General features: G+C 34.2%; 1 protein-coding gene across 2 annotated transcripts in view; it reads right to left on the reverse strand.

The window, feature by feature from the left end:
• Positions 1-2,352: 2,352 nt before the first annotated feature.
• ARL5A (ARF like GTPase 5A) overlaps positions 2,353-21,678 on the reverse strand; it is a 32,544-nt gene continuing 13,218 nt past the window's right edge. The window contains exons 4-7 of one of the 2 annotated variants that reach the window (XR_013447140.1): positions 19,822-19,905; positions 13,866-14,017; positions 10,657-10,976; positions 2,353-2,990 (exon numbers count right to left, since the gene is read on the reverse strand). Coding sequence is in view for 1 of the 2 variants with exons in the window: in XM_036074687.2 (XP_035930580.2) it covers positions 10,928-10,976; positions 13,866-14,017; positions 19,822-19,905 (285 nt within the window). In the remaining variant the exon portion in view is untranslated. Of the gene's footprint in view, positions 2,991-4,578; positions 10,977-13,865; positions 14,018-19,821; positions 19,906-21,678 lie in introns of those variants that run through there. The other variant, XM_036074687.2, reaches the window with a different exon arrangement.

The raw sequence follows: 21,678 nt of genomic DNA on the forward strand, positions 1-21,678 counted from the left end.
TCAATCTTTTCCATTTTTTGTCAATTATTTTCCGACTTTCAAAAATTGAAAAATAAGTGTAAAATTTAATTAAGCTGCTCTTGTTTTCACCCAGTAAATATCATGGTGTCTAACAGAAACCGCATAGAAATAAAACATCACCCTTACTTGTTTTTTACACAAGGGTTCCATAGAACAGCACTTGTAAAAAAGGGGTTTCATTGCTAAAAAGGTTTTGAAAACCGGTGAAGTTGAGGTCTTAAAGCACTGGCAATATGCATAGTCATGCATACAGTGACAGCGCTTACAACCCAGGCTGTGGTCCAGTCCAAGATCTAGTTTACGATACCATCCTGCTTACACGAAGCCTCCTTGAATCCCCCACTGGAAAGAATACCGCTTTCTTCTAATTCTCACTGCATTTTGCTTTTCTAATAAACTAAAAGAGTGGTTAATCTTTTTATATCCACAATGATTGATGAGAATTCCATCAAAATCATTCAACCTTGCACTGGAGTTTGCAATTGGTATTGCATTAGTTAATTAATTTTTATTAATCATCTTGATCTCTCTTCATCATGCCCCCAAATGTAGTGTTAGATGAAGAACAAGAAACAAAACCCAAGAGCATCTCATTTACTCATAAATTAAAAACTATTTTTGTATTCCTTCCCATCCCAATTAAAATGATTCTAAAAACAAACAAAACTGATCCAACACTGTTTTCTAATTATTAATGTAATATGCTTGATAGAGAATATTTAGGATACACAAAAGCATGAAGAATCAGAAAAATATCAATCATAATGCTATTGCCTTTCAACCTGTAATAATGTTATTTTCTTCCTTTTTTCTATACTTACTTTCCAAACATAGTTGAGATCATATTAGATGTAAGTTTGTATCCTTTTTTCCCCCACTTCACATGTCACAATCATTTCTCCATGTTATTAAAGGCTCCTTGTAAAAAAATTTTAATGGACGTTTCATCATATAATTTAACAAATTCCTTAATATGTCGGTCATTAACAGATGGACACACTGAATGTGTTTTTTGAATGAATTAACACAGGACTTCCAACACTTATTTTTACATCTGAACTGTATTCAATGTAGGGCTTAGGCAGGGCCTGAAAAAAAGGCAAAACCTCATAAATACCTAAAGAAAATGTAGGATATGTATTTCAACAGGTCAAATAGCCAATCAGTTCTCTTTATGGATCCTATCACATTAACCATAAACTGTTTATTAAGGGGAAATAAGGAAAAGTCACTATCACCCACTCAGAGGACAGATAAAACTATCCTACAACCATTAACCATCTTTCTTCACACAAAAATTTTGAACAAGAGGCATAGACCCTAAAGAAAGGCTAACATATTCAACTGAAGTTTTGAATTCTCATGAGACCAACTTGAGATACAACCAACAATGTAAAAAGTTTAATGATATATGGCAAAAGATTAATATTCTTTAAACTTGCACAAAGCCAGTAGCAAAATGTACAAAGGACACTGAAAATTTTATATAAAATAAAACGACCAAAAATTTATGAAGATGTTCAAACTCAGTTGTAAACCAAAGAAATGTAATTATACAGGTGAGATAACACTTTTCACACAGGGATCAGCTGAGACTTAAAAAAATGAAACAGTATTACTTGAAATAAACAAAGATGTATTCCTGAAACTTAAAACCTTGTTCATCAAAAGCAATTTTCTTACAAAGATAATGATGAAATGGGAATTCAGTCAGACTTGGGAAAGAGTACAGTCTATATTATTAAAATGAATATAAACTTTCTGTAAGACAAAGAACCTTTAAGAGAAAAGTAAAAGGACTAGCATTGAAGGCTGACAGTTGTAGACTGACATGCTTTCGGGAAAGCATCACCAAGGAGGAAAACAGGTCGTCTACTGCTAGATGATAAAAACTGTTGGAGAGTATCCTTCTCCAGTATTAAAAAAGGTGAGCTAGAAGTATATATTTTCATAGGTTTTTCCCTTCTATTCTTTCAAAAAGGAATCAATGATTAGCACATGTTGGACACATTACAAGGAGGTTAACAAGTAAGCTTTGCACAACAGGTTAAAAGCTAATGATCAGAGAAACCTGCATTTTGCTGATTGGGGAAAACTGGTGAATATACATGCACAACCTGGAAATGCCTAGGTAGAGTGGTGGTGGCCTGTGAATAGTGAGAGCAGGTTAATGTAGTGTAAACTGTTTTAATTATAAAGATGGCCATGTGTTTGAGTGAAGAAATGACCAGGATGTGGGGAAACTTTGGGGAAGACAATTGGCTTTTAAAAGTCCATACACTTTGACACAAAAATTCAATTTGTAGATTGAATGAAAACTAAATTCAAGTATTAATTGCAGTATTGTTTTTAATGGCGAGAAGTTAGTAACAGGTTAATGTACATCAACAGAAGACTTTTAAATAAATTGGGACAACCCAAACAGCAAATACATCATTAAAATAATTTTTTATATGTGAAAAATGTCTATAATATAGTGTGGGAAAACTACAGGGCATTTAGAATTCTATATTGAAAACATACACTCAAATATATACATACATACCCATCCCAAAGTATCAATACTGGTTTTCTTAGAATGGTGGGACAGTGGATGATTTTAATTTTCTTTTTGTTTATTATATCTTTTTTGGGGTTTTCAAAGAAATGTGTATTTCTTATGTAATTTTTTTACATTAATAAACATATGCTAAAAAGAGTTATAAAAATTAAAGGGGGCAAACCAGGAAGTCTGTAAAATCATGATTAAGCGCTAATGTATTTACAATTTAAAGGATTTAACTGATTTATATGAAAAACAGTAAGATTCTATGGGACGCCTGGGTGGCTCCCATAGTCGTTAAGCATCTGCTTTCAGCTCAGGTCATGACCCCAGGGTCCTGGGATGGAGCCCCGCATCGGGCTCCCTGCTCAGCGGGAAGCCTTCTTCTCCTTCTCCCACTCCCCCTGCTTGTGTTCCTGCTCTCTCTCTGTCAAATAAATAAATAAAATATTAAAAAAAAAAAAAAAAAGAAAAACACTAAGATTCTAATAATAAATGAACAAAGCGAAAGAAGAAACTAAATAGTATCAATAAACAAGTGCAAATAAGACAACATACTTATCCTCTTATTAAAGTGGAAAGGGTTTTAAAAAACCCACAATATTAATTAAATATGAATAGGTACTCTCTCAAACCCCATCATACCTTTTAATCCAGTAGTTGCACTTCTGAAATTCTGGCCAAAAGAAATATTGCTAACTATGAAAAAAATACTCCTATGAAAAAAAAGCTTTCAGTAGAATATGTCCTTCACAATGTTCCTTGTACAAGAAAATAATGAAAATACAGCAGAATATTATTTGGGAATCCAAAACCAAGAAGCATCCAAACATTGAGACTGCTTCAAAAAGATCTCATCCATGCTGATACAGAATGATTTGCTAAAATGCAAGGCATGTAGTGATGTGAATAACTGGTCACTTAGGCAGGTCAAAGAATTACAAAAGGTTGGTACCAGTCATAAGGGACACAAAAGGAATGTCAGAGGCTATTTTATGTTGTGAAAATCTCATTCTTTTCATGGGACAAAGGTGAATTTAGTAGCAAAAGAGGGATATTCCAGATGTGAAAATGAAAAAAAGGGCATAAAGATCAAGATGATGATTCAGATTCTTTTCCAAAAGAGCTTTGTACCATTTACCATTTCAATGTCTGCAGATGCTTACAATAAACTCTGTTATGTTCCTGACATTCCTAGATGCAGATCCACACAAATTTCAAATAAATAAAATTTGTATACACCACTTATTGCACTGCATGATGTTTTTAGGCCATTTTTAAGGAAATAAATCTGATTTCTACCACGAGAACTAATGAGAAAAACATAGTCACCTTGAATCCTTTTTCAACTAAGGCAGAATTAAATAAGAAAATTAAATGTCAGCATGCTATAACTACGTAAGAAAAACCTATCCATGGGGAAAAAATCCACAGAAATATTATTAGTTCTCATTCATTCATTTATCAACACATATAAATGGAACACCTATTACACACTCAGCACCGTGCTCAGCACCGAGAGATATAAATTGGTAAACACAACAGTCACTGGCTGTCCTGGAGCTTACATTCCAGTGGAGGGGAGACACACATTATTCAAATAAGCATATGCATGGGGGTGATGCCTCTTCCCCAACTTTTTTCCTTCATTTTTCTTGTTTACTATCAACCATTCTCATGAATGTTCACTTTAATAATACTCATTTTAAATGACCGGACTTTTCTCACATTTTAAGACAAATTAATTACATAAATTGGTCACTATTTATCTGGTTCATGTCCAATTCAAATATCCAGAAGAAAAAGATAGAAAGCTTTCTATTTATTATCTAAGTTCCATAAAAAGGTTCCTAGAGAAGGTCAGGACAATCTTTTTGTCATTTGCATAATGCAGCTATCATATCTTTTCAACTGCCCTGGCAGATCCCAGCCCTGGCCAGTGAATAAAGCTACTATCACTAAGTCTAAACACATTCAGGGAATAAATCAGAATAAAAACACTGACAACACAGACGTGTGAATAATAATTATAATTAACCCCTTCTAAAAGAAAAGGTATATGTAATAGTACATAATAGTAACAATTTAACCCATTTTTTTTTTTTTTACTCAAAGCATAAAGCAGAGACAACACTTTATCCCAGGTTAACATGCAACTTAAAAAAAAAAAAGTTAATATACATATTAAACATGGAAATTCACCAGTAAAACCTTACTTATTTTTCATTTCCCCCCAAACATATCTTGACATAATTCCTTTATTTCTTAATAAACAAGGCCCTACCACTGGTCACCTGACCAATATCTTACATTTCTGGAGCTTGACAGTTTAGTGAGTTATGGACATAAAAACACTGTTATAAGTATAATGAAGTAACACATCTGCAAAGCAGCTGATAAGACTGCTTTACCAATGGAGAGGTCCCTATTCCAATCTGCCCATTCCCTCCCAACCTCTGCAAAAACAGAAATATTCTCCAGCCATCCATGAAGTTGCCTGAAACATTATTTCCCTAGGTGTCTAACACATCAGCAGCGATGAACTATAAAAGCACCCAAGTGCTCTAAGATCCTTACTTTTTGGAATATTCCTTGAGGGTAAAATTTTCTTATGATACAGAGAAACACAAGTTCAAAAAAAGATAAAGAGAGAAGACAGATTTTTCTGCCTCTTCATGCATACAAAGCTTGACTCAAAACCTTTTATCATATTAGAAATTCCAATACAACAAACCTAAAAACTTTCAGAGGTTTTTCCTAATTCCTTCTTGTATTAAATGTGGCTTCAACTATGTCAATATACATAGAGCTCAATTTGCGAGGGGCAGTTATACAAACAGACTACTTGGAACACATTTTCATGTAGGTTTCTCTAGGAAAATACGATAAAGAAGGAAGACTATCTTCAAGAATTTGTCATATTTAAAATCAATACTGTTAGTAAGATGTATTTTAAGCACAAATTAAAATTAGTATACATTTTTCTCATCTCTAGCAACCAAAAGAGCCCTGCTTAGACATAATTAGAGCTTCCTCCTCAATGTGTTATCTTGAACTTAATTAACCCAGAAAAGATTTTTAAAAGTGCTCTGCAGGTATCACCTCCTCTCAAAAAAACCACAGAGGGACATAATCTAAGAAAAGGCTATCCAATCTCAATGACTAGTTCAAGCAAAAATAATTAGAGGAGTTCTGTGTATCACCAACGTAAGAGGTTTTGGAGAAGAGAACAGTATACAATTATTTAAAATCATGTACACATTTCATTTTGCATGCAAGATGATCTAAAATATAAACACAATGTAACTGTAAATCACTGAAAATACAGTCAAGTCTCTGCCCCCAGAATTTAGAGTCACACTCTATGGTCAGAAAAAAAGGAAGGGAGGGAGGGAGGGAAGAAGGGAAATATGAGAAACATAATAGGAGTCTATCTAATATTTTAGTTTGTAAGTAGAATCTAAACAAAGAGGAAGGATTTGGGCATGCACACACACAAAATGGATCAAGATCTAAACAATATGATCAGAATTACTAACCACTAAGTATGAGAAGAGTTAAGAGGCTACTCTTAAATAAGCGATAAAGTTTCACTAAGGTTTTAAAACACACAATATAATTTTCTGTGTGTGAAAACTATTTTTTAAAAAACAGAAACAGGGTTCAGTTTTCTAGCCTCTAACTTAGCAAAAGGGCAACAGAGTATTTTTATTAGGAAAAGAGAAAAAATGGTTTTGCTCATGTTTCCTAAACTATGGTTTGTTATCTAGGTTTCTTCTGTTTTTGTTGTTTTTTTTTTTTTTTTTACTCAAATAAAGCACAAACTGTGACTTAGAAATTCTCAGGGCTTTGTCACCAGTACACCAAGCACATATAATACCATAGAAAACACAGATACTTTATTAGATGGACTTAAAATCCCACACAAATTAATTTTAGGCACTTCTTGGGTATAGACTATGGGAATCTTCTTTCAAAGAACAACATATCTAGCAGGCAAGACCACAGAGTTTAGTTTTAAGAACAATACATAACGACTAGACAATTGATTTAAAAAATTGCATAATTAACCCAACTGTATCCTGTCACAATTTCTTCACAATTCCACACATCACTTTAGGGTTTAATAGAAACAGTAATTCTTTTTTAGCATCCAAAGTTTAAAAATTTTTTTTCCTTTATTTCACCAATATGGTCTTAAAACTATCACACATTCTTTGAGGGAGCATGAGATAGAAGTTCTATTTTTGTATAGGGTGAACTTTAAATTGGTACTTTCTATATTGTATCTACATCTGTACAGAATCAACACATGATGGCTGACTTTGATGTCTTTTAAAGCCTATTTCAACAGGTTTATTTTGCAAAGATAGGCTTCTCATTACTAATTCCTTTAGACATCTAATGTTTATTTGTGTTCTTTACGTAACTATGAGGAAAAAAATAGAATGTGGGCAATGGTTTTAAGGATGTCTTTGGGGTAAACACTACATATAAATTTGGTTTGGCATCTTCTAACTCAAGTTGTTTGCACAGGTATCCTCCAAAACGCAATCCATTGTTGGTAATGGGAAGATAAAATACACGTAACTTCATCCCTTCCATGCCTAACTAGCAGCTTAAGGAGCTGGCAAAGTCTAGGTAGTTCTGTTATCTTTCTGAATCTACTTTTCAGCATAGGAAGCTAAAACTAAGAAACATTAATATGTTAAATATAGTATAAAGGATCTTACTACTGGCATTTACATGCTGTACATACAGCAAGCCAGTCTTCTGATGTACTCAACAACCCTGACAATACTCTCTAATGAGCAAAGTACAAATTGATAAATCAAGCCAGTGGTGGGGAGATAGCAAAGAACTAGAGAACCTACTTAGAAACTGGTGGTTTGGGGAATGATGGCTTTAAGGCAAAGTTTAGAATACCTCCAGGATTGAGTAACATACCTTCACTGATGGTGAATGAAGATACAGGGGAGCAAGGGATGGCTGAGCTATGGGAAAGCTGATCTGCAGCAAGAAGTTCTAGATATTTGGACAGTTGGGAGGGGTCAAAGATAAGTCATGCAAAGAAACCTTGTCTCTACCCAGCTTTGAAAGAGGGACTGATGACAGGATACAACTGGGTAACAGAGAAGATGACCCCAAAGTCCACAGAAAAATCTGGGATGTGCTGTTATCCTCTAGATACAAAGTAGAACACACTACAGATACATTCCCAAAAATGCCTGCAGAGAAAACTAGAAATCTAGTTGTTTACAGTTTTTCTATTTACACTAATATAAACAGATTTTGAGGTTGTCTGTATTGTATGTGGTTGCTGTGGTCATAGCAAGAAATGTAAAGTGCCTACAAGAGAGAGGACAACAGAATCCCATTTCTAGGCATCTTAATTCTATACACTGAGACAAAAAAGAAAAGAGTATCTCAGGGACTTCCTGCCTTTCCTCAAGCTCCCTGTACTTTTCTGTAACTACCTACTAGGCACTTCTTAAAGGCCAGAAAACAAACTCTTCTATTTCACGCCACACTTCTAAAATCACTTTAACTATCTGCATTAAAAGTGCCAGCCAGCAGTGCTAAAGCACTTTTTTTTATTCTTAAGGCAAAACGTCATATCCCATACCCACTTCCCCCTGCCCCCCAAACCACCTGCCTTCACTGTATTCTTTGCCCATTATAAGAGCCAAAGAAGATAGAACTGAAAACTTTCTAACTAGACTCCTCAATATAATGTGTAAGATATACTTTATAAATGCTATTATCACAAAATTAAACATATTTAAATGCTTATAGCATATGGTTACTTTTACCAAGATATCAAGAATAATTATATGACTTTCAAAATTAATATCAAACAGGGATATTCAAATCCAGCCACATGTACAGAGGTATGAAGCTTTTTTCTTTTCAAAGGTGAGCACAATGACTCTAAACAAGATGGTTGTTTACACCCAAAAGTAGCATATTAAAAACCAAAAGCACTGCCCTTCGCTTACTTCTATTTAAACTGCATATAAATTGCCAGTATGACTACTCATGAGGCTCTCCATCATATTTGGAAATAATACTGTTAAAATTATCTTGATGTATATTCATACATGAATTAAAATTTTTTTGTCATTGTAATTTTGGTTTTATGTACAAGTGTATAGGTACAACCTTATTTCTAATGTTTAGCCTAGAATGGTAGAATGTAACAAAAAATCATGTTTTGTAAATGTGGTATAAGATTTCATGCATTCTCATGATGCCATGTCAGTCACCTACCACACTAAACCAACTGTAACAATGTAGTGCATGCTTTAAACATCCAGCTAAGGACAAATTTTAGCCAACACCCTGACGAGAAGGGCAGGTGCTGGTACAGCACTGAACTGACGCGGCAGCAACCCACAGGACTAAGCCATGACTATTCAAGCGAAAAGATAAAAAGGGTAAATGATGTGAATTTGCTGGACTACTTTACAGAATATTTATCTCTGATGAAAATGCAACATCTGCAAAATAGATTTGGGTTTTTAAGGGAGTTTTTAATATAAAACAAGTAATTCCTAATAGTGATTTGAAAAAGTATGAGAACATATGAACAAATAAAACTTAGTAATTTAGAATTTACTTTTGTAAAAGCAAGTTGACAAATATTAAAATGTTATACTTGCATTATGAACATTGTAATATAAATATAAAACACAAAACATCCACTGTTAAACACTGATCTCCCATGCCTGACTTGGATTTAGATATTGAGTATATTTTACAGAAAGAAACTTCCAAAGTTTTGTCAATGCTTGCGGTATATACTATTATTCCTCATCAAAATCTACATGAAATCTAAAAGGCTGGTATTAAAAGTAGTTATTTTTTTTCTTCAATATTCTAAAACATGCCAGTTTGGATCAGCCTTCAGATTTTCATGGCATGAAACATATACAAAGAGAGTACCCAAAAATATGTTTGAACACATTTAGGATAAGTTTGTTTACAATTACAACAGAAATACCTTCAACCTTCATATCTTTCCATTTTCAGTGAAAAAAAAATATCCTAAGCAAACATAAGATATTTGGGGCCAAGTTACTTCTTTGTAAAAATAATATATCATGTTGATCAACTTTTAAATCAAATTCTTAAAAGCATTAAAAAAAGTTTGTATTTTATAATCGTTAATGCATTCATGTGGTGTTAGGAAGATAAAAGAAAACATATAGAAACAAAAAATCTCAAACTATCCCAATTCTTAAAATGAGAAATTTTCAAATTAAGAAATAACCTTTGTTGTTTAAAAAATAAGCTTTTCATCTCAAACTCCCTTTAAATGATTGACATATAATTCAATACCTAAGAAGACTCTAGGTATATTATTTGATTAATATTTATAGGGTGATACTTCTCTGGGTAGACATATTTTACACAACAGCTTCCCATTAATGTTGGAAAAAAAATAACTTGATAATTTTAATCACAATTAATGATTGATTAATGGATTAACAATTTTCTCATTTAGAGAATTTAGAAATTAGATGGCATAGATCCAATAAAGGAAACAATCTGGTAATTGCTCAACATGAAATTCTGTCCATTCATAATACTAAGCCAAAAATCTGCAGAGACTCCACTCCGTTGGATTACATGTTTTCATGTATGTAATTTGATCAACAAAAAATAGGTACACGCTGTTGAGCTTTCTTCTTTTTTTCTTTCTTTTTTTTTTAAGAGCAGCTCAATGATTTTGGGGATTGGTCAGTACAATACAGAAAACACAGGGGCAAAGCACAAAATGGCACTTAACACCAATGCCAGTACTCATCTCATTATGGTTATTAACAAAGGATATTATTATTTTTTGTGTTATTTGCTTTTCTTTAGAACATAATCAAAGCCATAAACTTGAATTTGAGGTATATACACAATACATACACAACCTTATGCAAAATACTTTTCATAATTAACATTAATTGGAAACTGAGTATCTGTGCTGATTTATATTTTGACTTAATGGAACACGAAGAGAATAACATTCAACTAGGGAGGGTTATACTGACAATAAAGCTCTTAAAGTGAAAAATGTCTTCCTCTCCCTTTGTACTTACCACAGGCTATACAGTGTCCTGAGAGGATTCATTATGAAAAAAATAGCAATCACAGCTTTAAAGACCTTGCTTTGGAAGGAACTAATGAGAAAGCAGATTGGAAAGTGAGACTTCATCTTTGTTTTCAAACAAGTGGTCTTAATTTTTCTTCTTATAGAAAAAAGTTTAAATCCGTTTATTATAAATATATCTAAACCATTAATTTTTGCAGCTTTCAGGTAAAGTCCAGCACTTCGTTTATACAAAGTCTGTGAGAAGAGGTCAGTAGAGATCATCTAATCTTAAGTCGTGACATCATCCATTCAAGTCCTTGGCATAATCTATAAAGAATATAAAATCATTTGATTAAATTCTCAACTAAAAAGCTATGAACAACAAACTGAAAGATATCATTTTTCATTTTCCTAAACAACAAAGATTAAAAAGTCAGTAATATTCAATGCTGGTGTGATTGTGGTGAAGCCATACTCTCATACACAGTAGTAATCCATGCTTTTCTGGTTTTGTTATGTCTTTAGTGCCTAGACCACTGCCTGACACATAAAAGGAGCTCAATAATTATATAATGAATATCCACGGAAAGTAATTTGGCAATATGTATCAAAAATATTTAAAATATCAATACCTTTTTTCTACTTCTAGAAATGTATTCTAAAATAATAAGAGACAAGGACAGGTTGATATATAAGACTGTTCATCAAAGCATTTTTAATAGGTAAAAGTAAAATTTAAATACCTAGAAATAGAGAAAAAATTTAATATAGAACACTGATATCATGAAATAGTAAAAACTTCCTTTCAAAGACAATTTTATAGTATGATAAAATGCTCATGATATAAATGAAATAAAAGTGGCAGGATATTAAACTAAATATATAGTTGAGGTGGTAAAACAAAGTATACACATGTATGTTACATCTATATATTTTAAAAATTTGAAGGGAATAAAATCTCTTAATCATTAATACCAGTTACTAGTGAACAATGTGTAATTGAGAACAGCACAAAATATAGAAAGAGATGTTCACTGTGATAATAAAACTAAATGATTAGCGAGAGGAAAATGGTTGTACATATAACAAAATGAAAGAATGTTATAAAATATTAACTATTATCTATGAGGAGCTTTTATAGATATGACAAAATATACTACCATATTTAATTAAAAAACACCAGAACTCAGATTTTTGTGGAAGTATGAACCTAATAATGTAAAAGAAGAAGAAAAAGAAGAAAAGACAATGAGGTAAATAAATGGTTATCTTGGTGTTGGCTCATACTTTCCCTACTGTTAGTAGATTCCTTACTTTTAAACTACTGATAGGAAATGGTGCAAAATAATAAAAATAATAGGCAAATAAAGTAAGTCCAAACTGTTAAATGAACAGTAGTTACCTAACTGCAAACTAGAAACTGTGCTAAGCACTTAATACCCATTATCTTAATCTTTACAGATTAAAGGACCAGAACCCTTCCCATACTACAAGAGGGAACCCAAGGCTTAAAAGACGCTAGCAAATGGCAGAGGTGGGAGTCAAAATGCCAACCAACCAATACTAAAACCTAGAGCTTAGATCAAGGTGGCCGGACTGCAGAAGGGAAACATTTTCTCCAAAACCAAACATTTCCACTTGATAACTACTGCAGAGGGAAGCCCACATAAACCAAAAATTAGAAAGATATAACATCATCCATTGATTTCCTCTTTTAAAAATGAAACTGCCATGGTTCGTATCTATCCTAACTAATGATATATTTCCACATAATTACTCCAAGTATTTAAGTCAAATCTTCTGCCAATCCTCCATGATCTTTGTTGTCAAATTTAGTATTAAAATCAGTGCTTTTGCTTAAAGACCTTTGGTAGACAAATATAACGTATAAAGATATACCTGTATCAACAAGTATTCAACTATTTGACAAAGAAATATGTAATGGATAAGGTATTTTTACCTAAATGAGTATGTGGACAATGGGTATTATCTGTGACTTTTTTTTTTTAAACTATAAATATATTTACTTTTTTGAGGTTCTAATTATGTTCTATCAATCGTCTGTAATCAGGTAATAGGGCCTTCTATTTCACTAAGATTCAGCTTCATCTCCAATTTACTTCTTTTTTCTCTGCTTTTAAATACATACATGAGGGATTCTAAATAGAGGTCTTAAATTTGGGGTTGAGGTTCTTCTGATATTAGGCAAGACCAGAAGCTTGGGGCAGAAACAGATGAGGTAGCTGAAGTGGGAGAAATTCTCAAGACCATGGTGAAGGTGAACTAATACAATGAGTTACTAAAGCTATCTATCTCTGCCCTGAGCTTCTACCCTATCCTATACCTCAAATTTAAGACCTCTAATTAGAATCTTCATCTCCAATTTAATTATTTTTCAATCCTTTTAAATACACAGACCCACCGTATTTTGGAAAAACAACTACAACGAAAACCTTAACTTGCTCATCTCTTTCAGCTTTTAAACCTATTTCTAACCTCCTTTATTCCATCTCTCCTAATAGCGCTCTCTCCTTCTTCCTCATCCTTGACCTTATATTTAACAATGCTGACAACCACTTCTTTCTGGAAATCCTTTCATCTCTGGGCATTAGACTAGGGCAAAATTCTACTGCAGGCATCTACCTTTCTTTTCCAAACCAGGAACCTTCGTGCCAAACTCTCTCCAATTTCCCACCCCTTTTTTAAAGTGCAACAACCCCCTCTTGACCACACTAGTGGCAAAATGAGTATCCCCAAATTAGTCTCACACTTGAATCCTTTCCTAGTTCAGCTTCTTCATGGATAAAATGTAAATTAAAACCAAAAAGTCCACAGGATTGTTATCACAACTAAATGATACACTGTATGGAAAGCACTCAAGGCACAGGACATTACAGTGTTAAGACCCACCACCAGTGCAAGAACTGTTTCCTGACTTGTCCAGCACTCCGTGACACTCCCATTTCTCTGAATTCCTAGAGCAATTCTATCATCTATTTGTTCATGTGGATTAGTTCAGTATGTTTACACGTATTACACACATGTTTTATGTTTTATTCTTTACAGAACCAAGCTAAAAACTCTCTAATTACACATAAGGACTATGTCTCACATCTCTCCCTTACATTGTTTTATACATGGTAGCCTTAAATATTTATTGATTTTAAGAATACATGTTTCTAAAATAAAGACGTGTTTTCCGAAAGGAACTCTTACCCCTCGCCAGTAAGAGCACAGCATGCCTGGATATGCCACTGGTGATCTTTAATAGAAGTTAGTTTCAAAAACTGGGAGATTTCTGCTGCAGTCATGCATTCTTTAACATCTTGTTTATTAGCAAAAATCAGCAATCCAGCTTTCCGTAGGTCCTACAGAAGCAAACAAAACTGTAAAGGCCAGTGCATTTTACTCAGAGATTTTCCAACTCAATTAACCGAATACTTTTGATCTTTTAACCTAGAATTCCTCAACCACTTGACATAAAAGCATCTTACAGCTCTTATGCTGATGGACAGTAAACTTAAAACTAAACATATTTTAAATAAACACTTCTATATTTGTATGGATTTACATATTTCTTATAGCCCTAAATAACATTTTTTTATGATCCTAAGTGCTATAGTTAACAGTCATATCTTCAAATACATATTTACCCCTCCCCCTAACCCAAAACTAGGTTTCCATGGCTAAGAGCTACTCTTTAGCATGGCAAGAGATTTTCAAAATTCTACCCCAATCTATTCTTTAGGTACCCATACCTAAAGCTAGTATCTTCCAGGTGCATAGGAAACAAACTAATTCATCATATACAATGTATGCCTTAGGGCCTTAGAGTTTAATTCTCAGTTGGAAGGTGCTATCCTAAACCAATCCTATTCTTCTGAGACCTAGGTCCTCTATCTTTGTTCATGAAGATTTCTTAGATTTGAATATTCAATAGGGCCATTTCTGTTAGCATTAAGTTTATCGTATTTCCCAATTAGTAAGTTCTATCACTTCTAGGCTTTGCCTCTGAGGCAAATTCTTTAATTTTTCTGAATTTGTTCAAAACCAGGTTTGAACTGAGATCTTCCCGCTATAGCTGCTGCCCCTCATTTATAAAATCCTGAGACTACCACCTACCTCCTGGGGATGTAGTTTGAATGAATGAACTACTACATGAAAAACACCCCAGTTCAGTACCTGGCTTTGGGTAACAGTCCAGTAAATATTAGTTCACTTATTGCCCTGAAAATGAGGGTCATCTTTACCTTTCTGCATACCCCAAAGTGACTGGTTTAATGTTTTACTCACAAAGCAGGCAAATGGTTATTCATCTCCTTTTGCTCTATCCTACCCTTCCTTTTCCCATTTTTAAAGCCAGATACTTCCTTGATAATCTATTGAAAGTTATGGACCTTTGGCTCATAAAAATGTACATATGTATATATGCAAAAAAAGATTTTCATATGATGTTAGGGTGTTAAAAGATACCCTGAAGTCCATTCATGGATCCTGAATTAAGAACCCATGATGGATGCACTCAACTGGTAGATTCTGCATATATATATATATATATATATATACACACATATAAAGTGATTCTGAGAAAACTAAGGTTTTAGTGCTGTGCTTGCAAATTTTCTCAACTGTGTTGAATGATATCATTCTTCTTAGGTATTTTTATAGGATATTTTGATTTCAATCCTGTGTGTATGTGTTTGAAACAAGAAAGTCTTTAGTATATACAAACTGACATTGCTCCACATTATTTTACTCTGTGAGAACAGACTTTCAATAATCTCTTTTTTTTTCTGGTGTCAATAAAAAATATAAGTAATAAATTTCTTATTTGGTTAAAAGGAGTTATGCAAAATGTTTTATATAACAGTCAAGATAGACTTTTAGTTACAGCGCCCTCTGCAGGATGGCAGCTATGCTACCACAGTTAATGACAGAGTTACCCGAAAAGCATGGTCAGAAAGGGATACTCTAGAATGTTAAGTTTTAAGATTTTACAATTTATTTTACCTATGTTCAGTTTACCTGTCTATATAAAAGGCAAAAAGTTGAAGAGATGGACTATAGCCAGTATATCTAACTATATTCATTATCAAGGATCAAATACTTTTTCTCCTACCCTAAATGGAAAACAGAACACGTATCAATAGTTGATATGTTGCTGAATCCCTGAGTAGGTGGACTTTCCATGGAATGGAATTCCTATCTTCCTATCTTCCAGGTTTCAATATCTCTTGCTAGAGTATGCTGAAATCTTATATAGGTCAGGACTGCTAATGCTGGCATGTTCAAAGAGCACATTTCTGACATTAGAAATACCTGGTACAAGTTAGAACACATCATTTATGCTATTTTATTTGCATGTAATCTATACTCATCACTCCTGGTGATGAAATTTGGAGAAGCCCCTAGGCTGAAAATTGGAAAACATAAAAAATAAAGCTATTTATTGTAGGTCTCAAAATAAAACCCATACTGAATCTAATTTTTCTAGATTTCACTGGCTCAAATTTTTAAATTTGGGCTTCTTGTTTTAAAAAAACAAATAATAACTACTTTCCCTATTTCTGAGTATTTAGGAAGAGAAGAAAATCTTCTTTTACTTTTTATTAAATAACCTCAGGACTAATTATGTATTATGTTAACAACAGAAAAGAGAGATATTGGATTAAGGCTGCTCATCAACTTGACTTAATAAGAGGTCAAAGTACAAGGTGAATAGTGGTGATTTTTATACATCAGCCATTTTAAACTGTGAAAAAACTTTCTGCTACCTATTACAGATTGTTGTGAAGAGTCTAAAAATATTTTTTCATTTAGTCAAGATGAACAGCAGCACATGCAAGACATATTTACTTAGCATCTTCCATATGCCATATGCAGTTGTCAATTTGTTTCTCAAAGCTTCATTTGTGAAGATAATTCCTAGAAGGTGAGTCACTCTGAATAAACTTTCATCTATCCTTTTGTGTTTGGAACTATTTTAAAATTCATGAGCTTCAAAGTTTTGCACTTCATTTAAGATGAGGCTTTCAGGGGGCGCCTGGGTGGTTTGGTGGGTTAAGTGTCTGCATTCAGCTCAGGTCATGATCTCAGGGTCCTGGGATGGAGCCCTACATGGGCTCCCTGTTCAGTGCGGGGTCTGCTTCTCCCTCTGCCCCTCCTCATGCCACACTTGTGCTCGCGCGCTCTCTCTCTCAAATAAATAAATAAAATCTTAGAAAAAAAAAAAAAGAAGCTTTCAGAAATATTTAAAATTGTTTTATAGTTTTGTATCTAGTAATACATGTAAAGCATCATTATTAGTGATAATAAGATTTTGTTGGTTACTATGGTACATATGAAACACCTGACTAAACCCATGTCAAAATTTGTTTTTCACTCATATTCTCATTCTTTGATCCATTTGCCCCTTCCAAAACTACCTATTTGGCTCTTCCTGACCCTATTAAATGGCTTAATCTAGCTCCCAACTTCATCCGTAATTCCTTTCTTTTCTGGCAATCTCCCCATTCAGTCTCTTACTTTCCAGCGAGGCCTTATTTCTTAACAAAGGGCCTGAATGATGAGAATGCCTAAATTCAAATCCTGGCTCTTAAAAATCTGGTCAAGTCACTAATTTTCTGGGCCTCAGTGTACTCATCCATAAAAGATTGGTAACATCCATTAACAGATGAAGTTAAGTGACCAGCTCAAGTTAATACCCCCAGCTAGCAAAATTCAATGACTTTGTTTGAGTCTTACTACTGGGCTCTTTGATCCTGCTACATACTGGCAAATTAGAATAAGAATCAAAGGAGGAGGCTACCTGTTAAGATAGTGAAAAACAGCCAAAAGACAAATACATATGTGTCTTATTTTTCTTTTTCCTAAGTCTTCATAAAACAACAACAACCCCTTGATGTAAAAATCAAAGGGAAAATAAAAAAGAAAAGAAAATCCTTAGATTTCTACCTATTTTATAGCTTATTATTTATTTCCCAAACTAGAATTGAATCTTTTAAATGCATGATTAGCAACATGTATTTAAAAAAAAAAAAATCCAAGGGGTTTAATAGAGCTGCCAGAATCAATCCAAAATGAGACACTGCATCATGGTGGGCATGATCACCACACAGAAAACAAGGACTTCTGGGGCGCCTGGGTGGCTCAGTTGGTTAAGCGATCTACTCTTGATTTTGGCTCAGGTCATGATCTCAGAGTCATGAGATCAAGCTCCGCATCAGGCTCCATGCTGACAGTTGGAGCCTGCTTGGGATTCTCTTTCTCCCTCTCCCTCTGCCCCTCCTCCCTACTTGCACACACTCTCTCTCCATTAAAAAAAATTAATATGAAACGTCATTACAAAGACATCCAGTTTTTTTTTAGATTTATTTATTTATTTGAGGGGGGAGGGGCAGTGGGATAGAGAATCCCAAGCAGACTCCACACCAAGCGCAGAGCCCAACGCGGGGCTCGATTTCACAACCCAGAGATCATAGCCTGAGCAGAAACTGAGTCAGATGCTTAACCAAATGTGCCACCCAGGCATCCCAAAAAGAAATCCCAATTTTCTTAAGCTTTGTTAAAATTCCATTAAAATTAAAAATTAAATATATATCTAAATATTAATTTTTCTATTTCCACCTATAAATGAGTTGAGAAAGTAACATCTACAATGAAAGGCATACATACAAAAAAAATCAATTGCTACTACAGTATTATATGATTTTATAGTTACTATTATCAGTACTGACTATATTATTTAGTTTATTTAACTTTTAAATTATGCTACCAGTAATACTTCTCAAAGACTAAGAAAATGTGGCTAGTCGTATAGTTTTGTTTAGTCAAAGGGACAGTATCAGAGAAACCCCTAAGAGCAACAACATTTAAATATTAGTCTGATAACTGAGTTATACAATCAAGACTTGCTAAGTGCCCATGAGACCTTAAAGTCTCGTTTCCAGGGTGCCTGGGTGGTTCAGTTGGTTAGGTGTCTGCCTTCTGCTCAGGTCATGATCTCAGGATCCTGGGATCAAGCCCCATGTCGGCTCCCTGCTCATCAGGGAGTCTGCTTCTCCCTCTTCCCCACCCTTTGCCCCTCCTCCTATCATGTGTGCGCGCATGCTCTCTCTCTCTCAAATAAAAAAATCTTAAAAAGTATATATATAGATACAGATATAGATATAGATATCTATATAGATTCCTTGGATGCCTGGGTGGCTCAGTCACTTAAGCATCTGCCTTCGGCTCAGGTCATGATCCCAGGGTCCTGGAACCTAGTCCCATGTCGGGCTCCCTGCTCCGCAGAAAGCCTGCTTCTCTCTCTCCTGCTCCCCCGGCTCCGGAGGAAGCCTCCCTCTCCCTCTGCTGAGTTCAGTTACCCCAGCGTTTCTCTACAGCAGACAGCACTGGGAGGAGCATCTTCCCGCGCATCTCCGTGCATCTGCCCACTGCTCCCCCTGCTTTTGCCCGCTCTCTCGCGCTCTGACAAATAGATAAAATCTTTACAAAAAAATTCATTTCCAATGATAACCTTCTGTATAATTAATCTATACAAAATGCAAAATGTAATCCAATTTAGGTCTTTTCACCCAGGAAAACTTGTAGACCAAATTAATCTAGGATAAAAGAAATAAAATTCTACAAACTGATTCCACAATCTTTCTGCTACTTCCAGATACACTTCCAATTTGGCAAGTGTCAAAATTATAAAGCAGGAATGGCCAGCAGATAAAATAACCTTTTAAAAAATTTGAAGTAGAGGTGCCTGGCTGGCTCAGTTGGTAGAACATGTGACTGTCAATCTTGGGGTCATGAATTTAAGCCCCATGTTGCGTGTAGAGCTTACTTAAAAAAAATTGTTTCAAAATTAAAAGTTTATTTAATAAATAAATAAAAACTGGACTAGTATTGTCATGTGAAAGTAGAAAGAACAAATGTGACAGAAATACCACATACAGGGGCACCTGGCTGGCTCAGTCAGAAGAGCATGCAACTTTTGATCTTGGGGTTGTGAGTTCGAGCTCCACATTGGGTGCAGAGGTATGAAAGAGAGAAAGAGAGAAAGAGAGAAAGAAAGAAAGAAAGAAAGAAAAGAAAGAAAAGAAAGAAAGAAAGAAAGAAAACCTCCCCCCAACACCATACATACACACACACACGCACACACGTAAGCCGGAATCTTACTTACCTCATGGGCTAACATTTTATAGAGTTCTTCTCTAGTTACAGAAATCCTTTCTCTGTCTGTACTGTCCACAACAACTATTACAAACTAAAATAATTACAAAAAAATTAGTGATTATACAATTTGATATTTATAAAATTTATAGAGTACTTACTTGATTTATAGACCACAAATATCAAGAATTTAGAACCTCATGATATGGCATTATTGGAAAACCAAGGATACCTACTAAACATTGTGAAGCCTAAAGGTTTGATCCATTTCTAATTCAAATATTGTTTGCTAATTTTTAAGAGAAAATAAGAAAAAAGAATATGATGCCAACACTCTATTAGGATATTAATATTCTAACCAATATGTAACATGTCTGTTTTCTAAATTAATATCTTGAATGGTAATGAGACTATACCCATCTATGTGCACCGAAATCAATATCAAAAAAATACATTATGATCCTAAATTTTAGATATTTCTACAGATATTATTTATTAATATCAATTTGAAACTCTAAAAGGGCATGATAATGGGAATAATGTGACAGCTAAATCAATTTTTAAAAATCAACAAATTGAAAAAATAAATCCGTATCTAAAACCATGCTCTCGGGCGCCTGGGTGGCTCAGTTGGTTAAGCGACTGCCTTCGGCTCAGGTCATGATCCTGGAGTCCCGGGATTGAGTCCCGCATCGGGCTTCCTGCTCAGCAGGGAGTCTGCTTCTCCCTCTGACCCTCCTCCCTCTCATATGCTCTCTCTCTCTCTCATTCTCGCTCTCTCAAATAAATAAATAAAATCTTTAAAAAAATAAAAAAATAAAAAAAAATAAAACCATGCTCTCTTCTTTATGTAAATGGTACCTGCTGTCTGCAAGCACAACTCTTTCCTGAACTGATGATGAGACTAGCGTCAGAAGATGCAATGAGACTCGTAAAGGAGCGGTGCAGTACTGAGCTCCACTGCACCTCTTCCTCACCTCTACGAGCACCAAAAACCACTAGGGAAACAGGAGCAGAAGTGGTCACTTTATGATGGCACAGGTAATGCCATCAGGCTAACTTTGACTGCTTATAATTAACATGCACTATTTATTTTTTAGATCTAGCTTTTCATTTCCAGATAAACCACTGGTAATTTGCAGGGTCTTTTCTATTTTTCAGATTTCATTAACAATACGGCAGATGGCTGAGAACTGCTACTTTACCTCTACTCTCACTTGATACTTACTGATATGTGGCTTTATTACTATAAGACCGGTTCTATTCCAAGGCATTTTAATAAAACTGTTAATTTTTAAGATGTTGTCATAAGTTTGATACCTGCAGCATTATACATAGACATACTAGCCATATACACCTTCCCTTTTCCAAAAAACATGATCAAATGCTTAGTGAAGTTTTAGGGGATCAACTCATTAGAGACACTTAATAGTGTCTTAATAACATAATATTCATGTTTATACACATTTGGAGTTTTATTACCTTATAATCAGCACTACAAAAATGATTGTCACAGCCTTTCAATTTATAAAATCGGTACAATGAAGCTCTCAAACGTCATAGGTCTGAAATTTCCTCTTGGGAAATAACATGTAAATAAAAACATATGATTATGTCTAAATTGCTTTATAACCAAAAAGAAAAAGAATTCTTTTATGTGCAATTGTGCTGCATTAAAGAACATACATAGTAAAAGTTTGGCCAGGATTCAATCCTCCAGGACCCTCTCATTTAACTAGGATTTTCTCTATGCCTACAAAAATAAATAGTAAGAGAGAAATGAAATGACAAACTATGAGATGGAACTCACTATAAAAACAACTACTTAAGACAAGTTGTGGGATCAATACATAATCAGACTAATCAA

The sequence above is a fragment of the Halichoerus grypus genome, chromosome 4, assembly GCF_964656455.1.
Source record: "Halichoerus grypus chromosome 4, mHalGry1.hap1.1, whole genome shotgun sequence".
In the NCBI taxonomy this organism is placed as follows: domain Eukaryota; kingdom Metazoa; phylum Chordata; class Mammalia; order Carnivora; family Phocidae; genus Halichoerus; species Halichoerus grypus.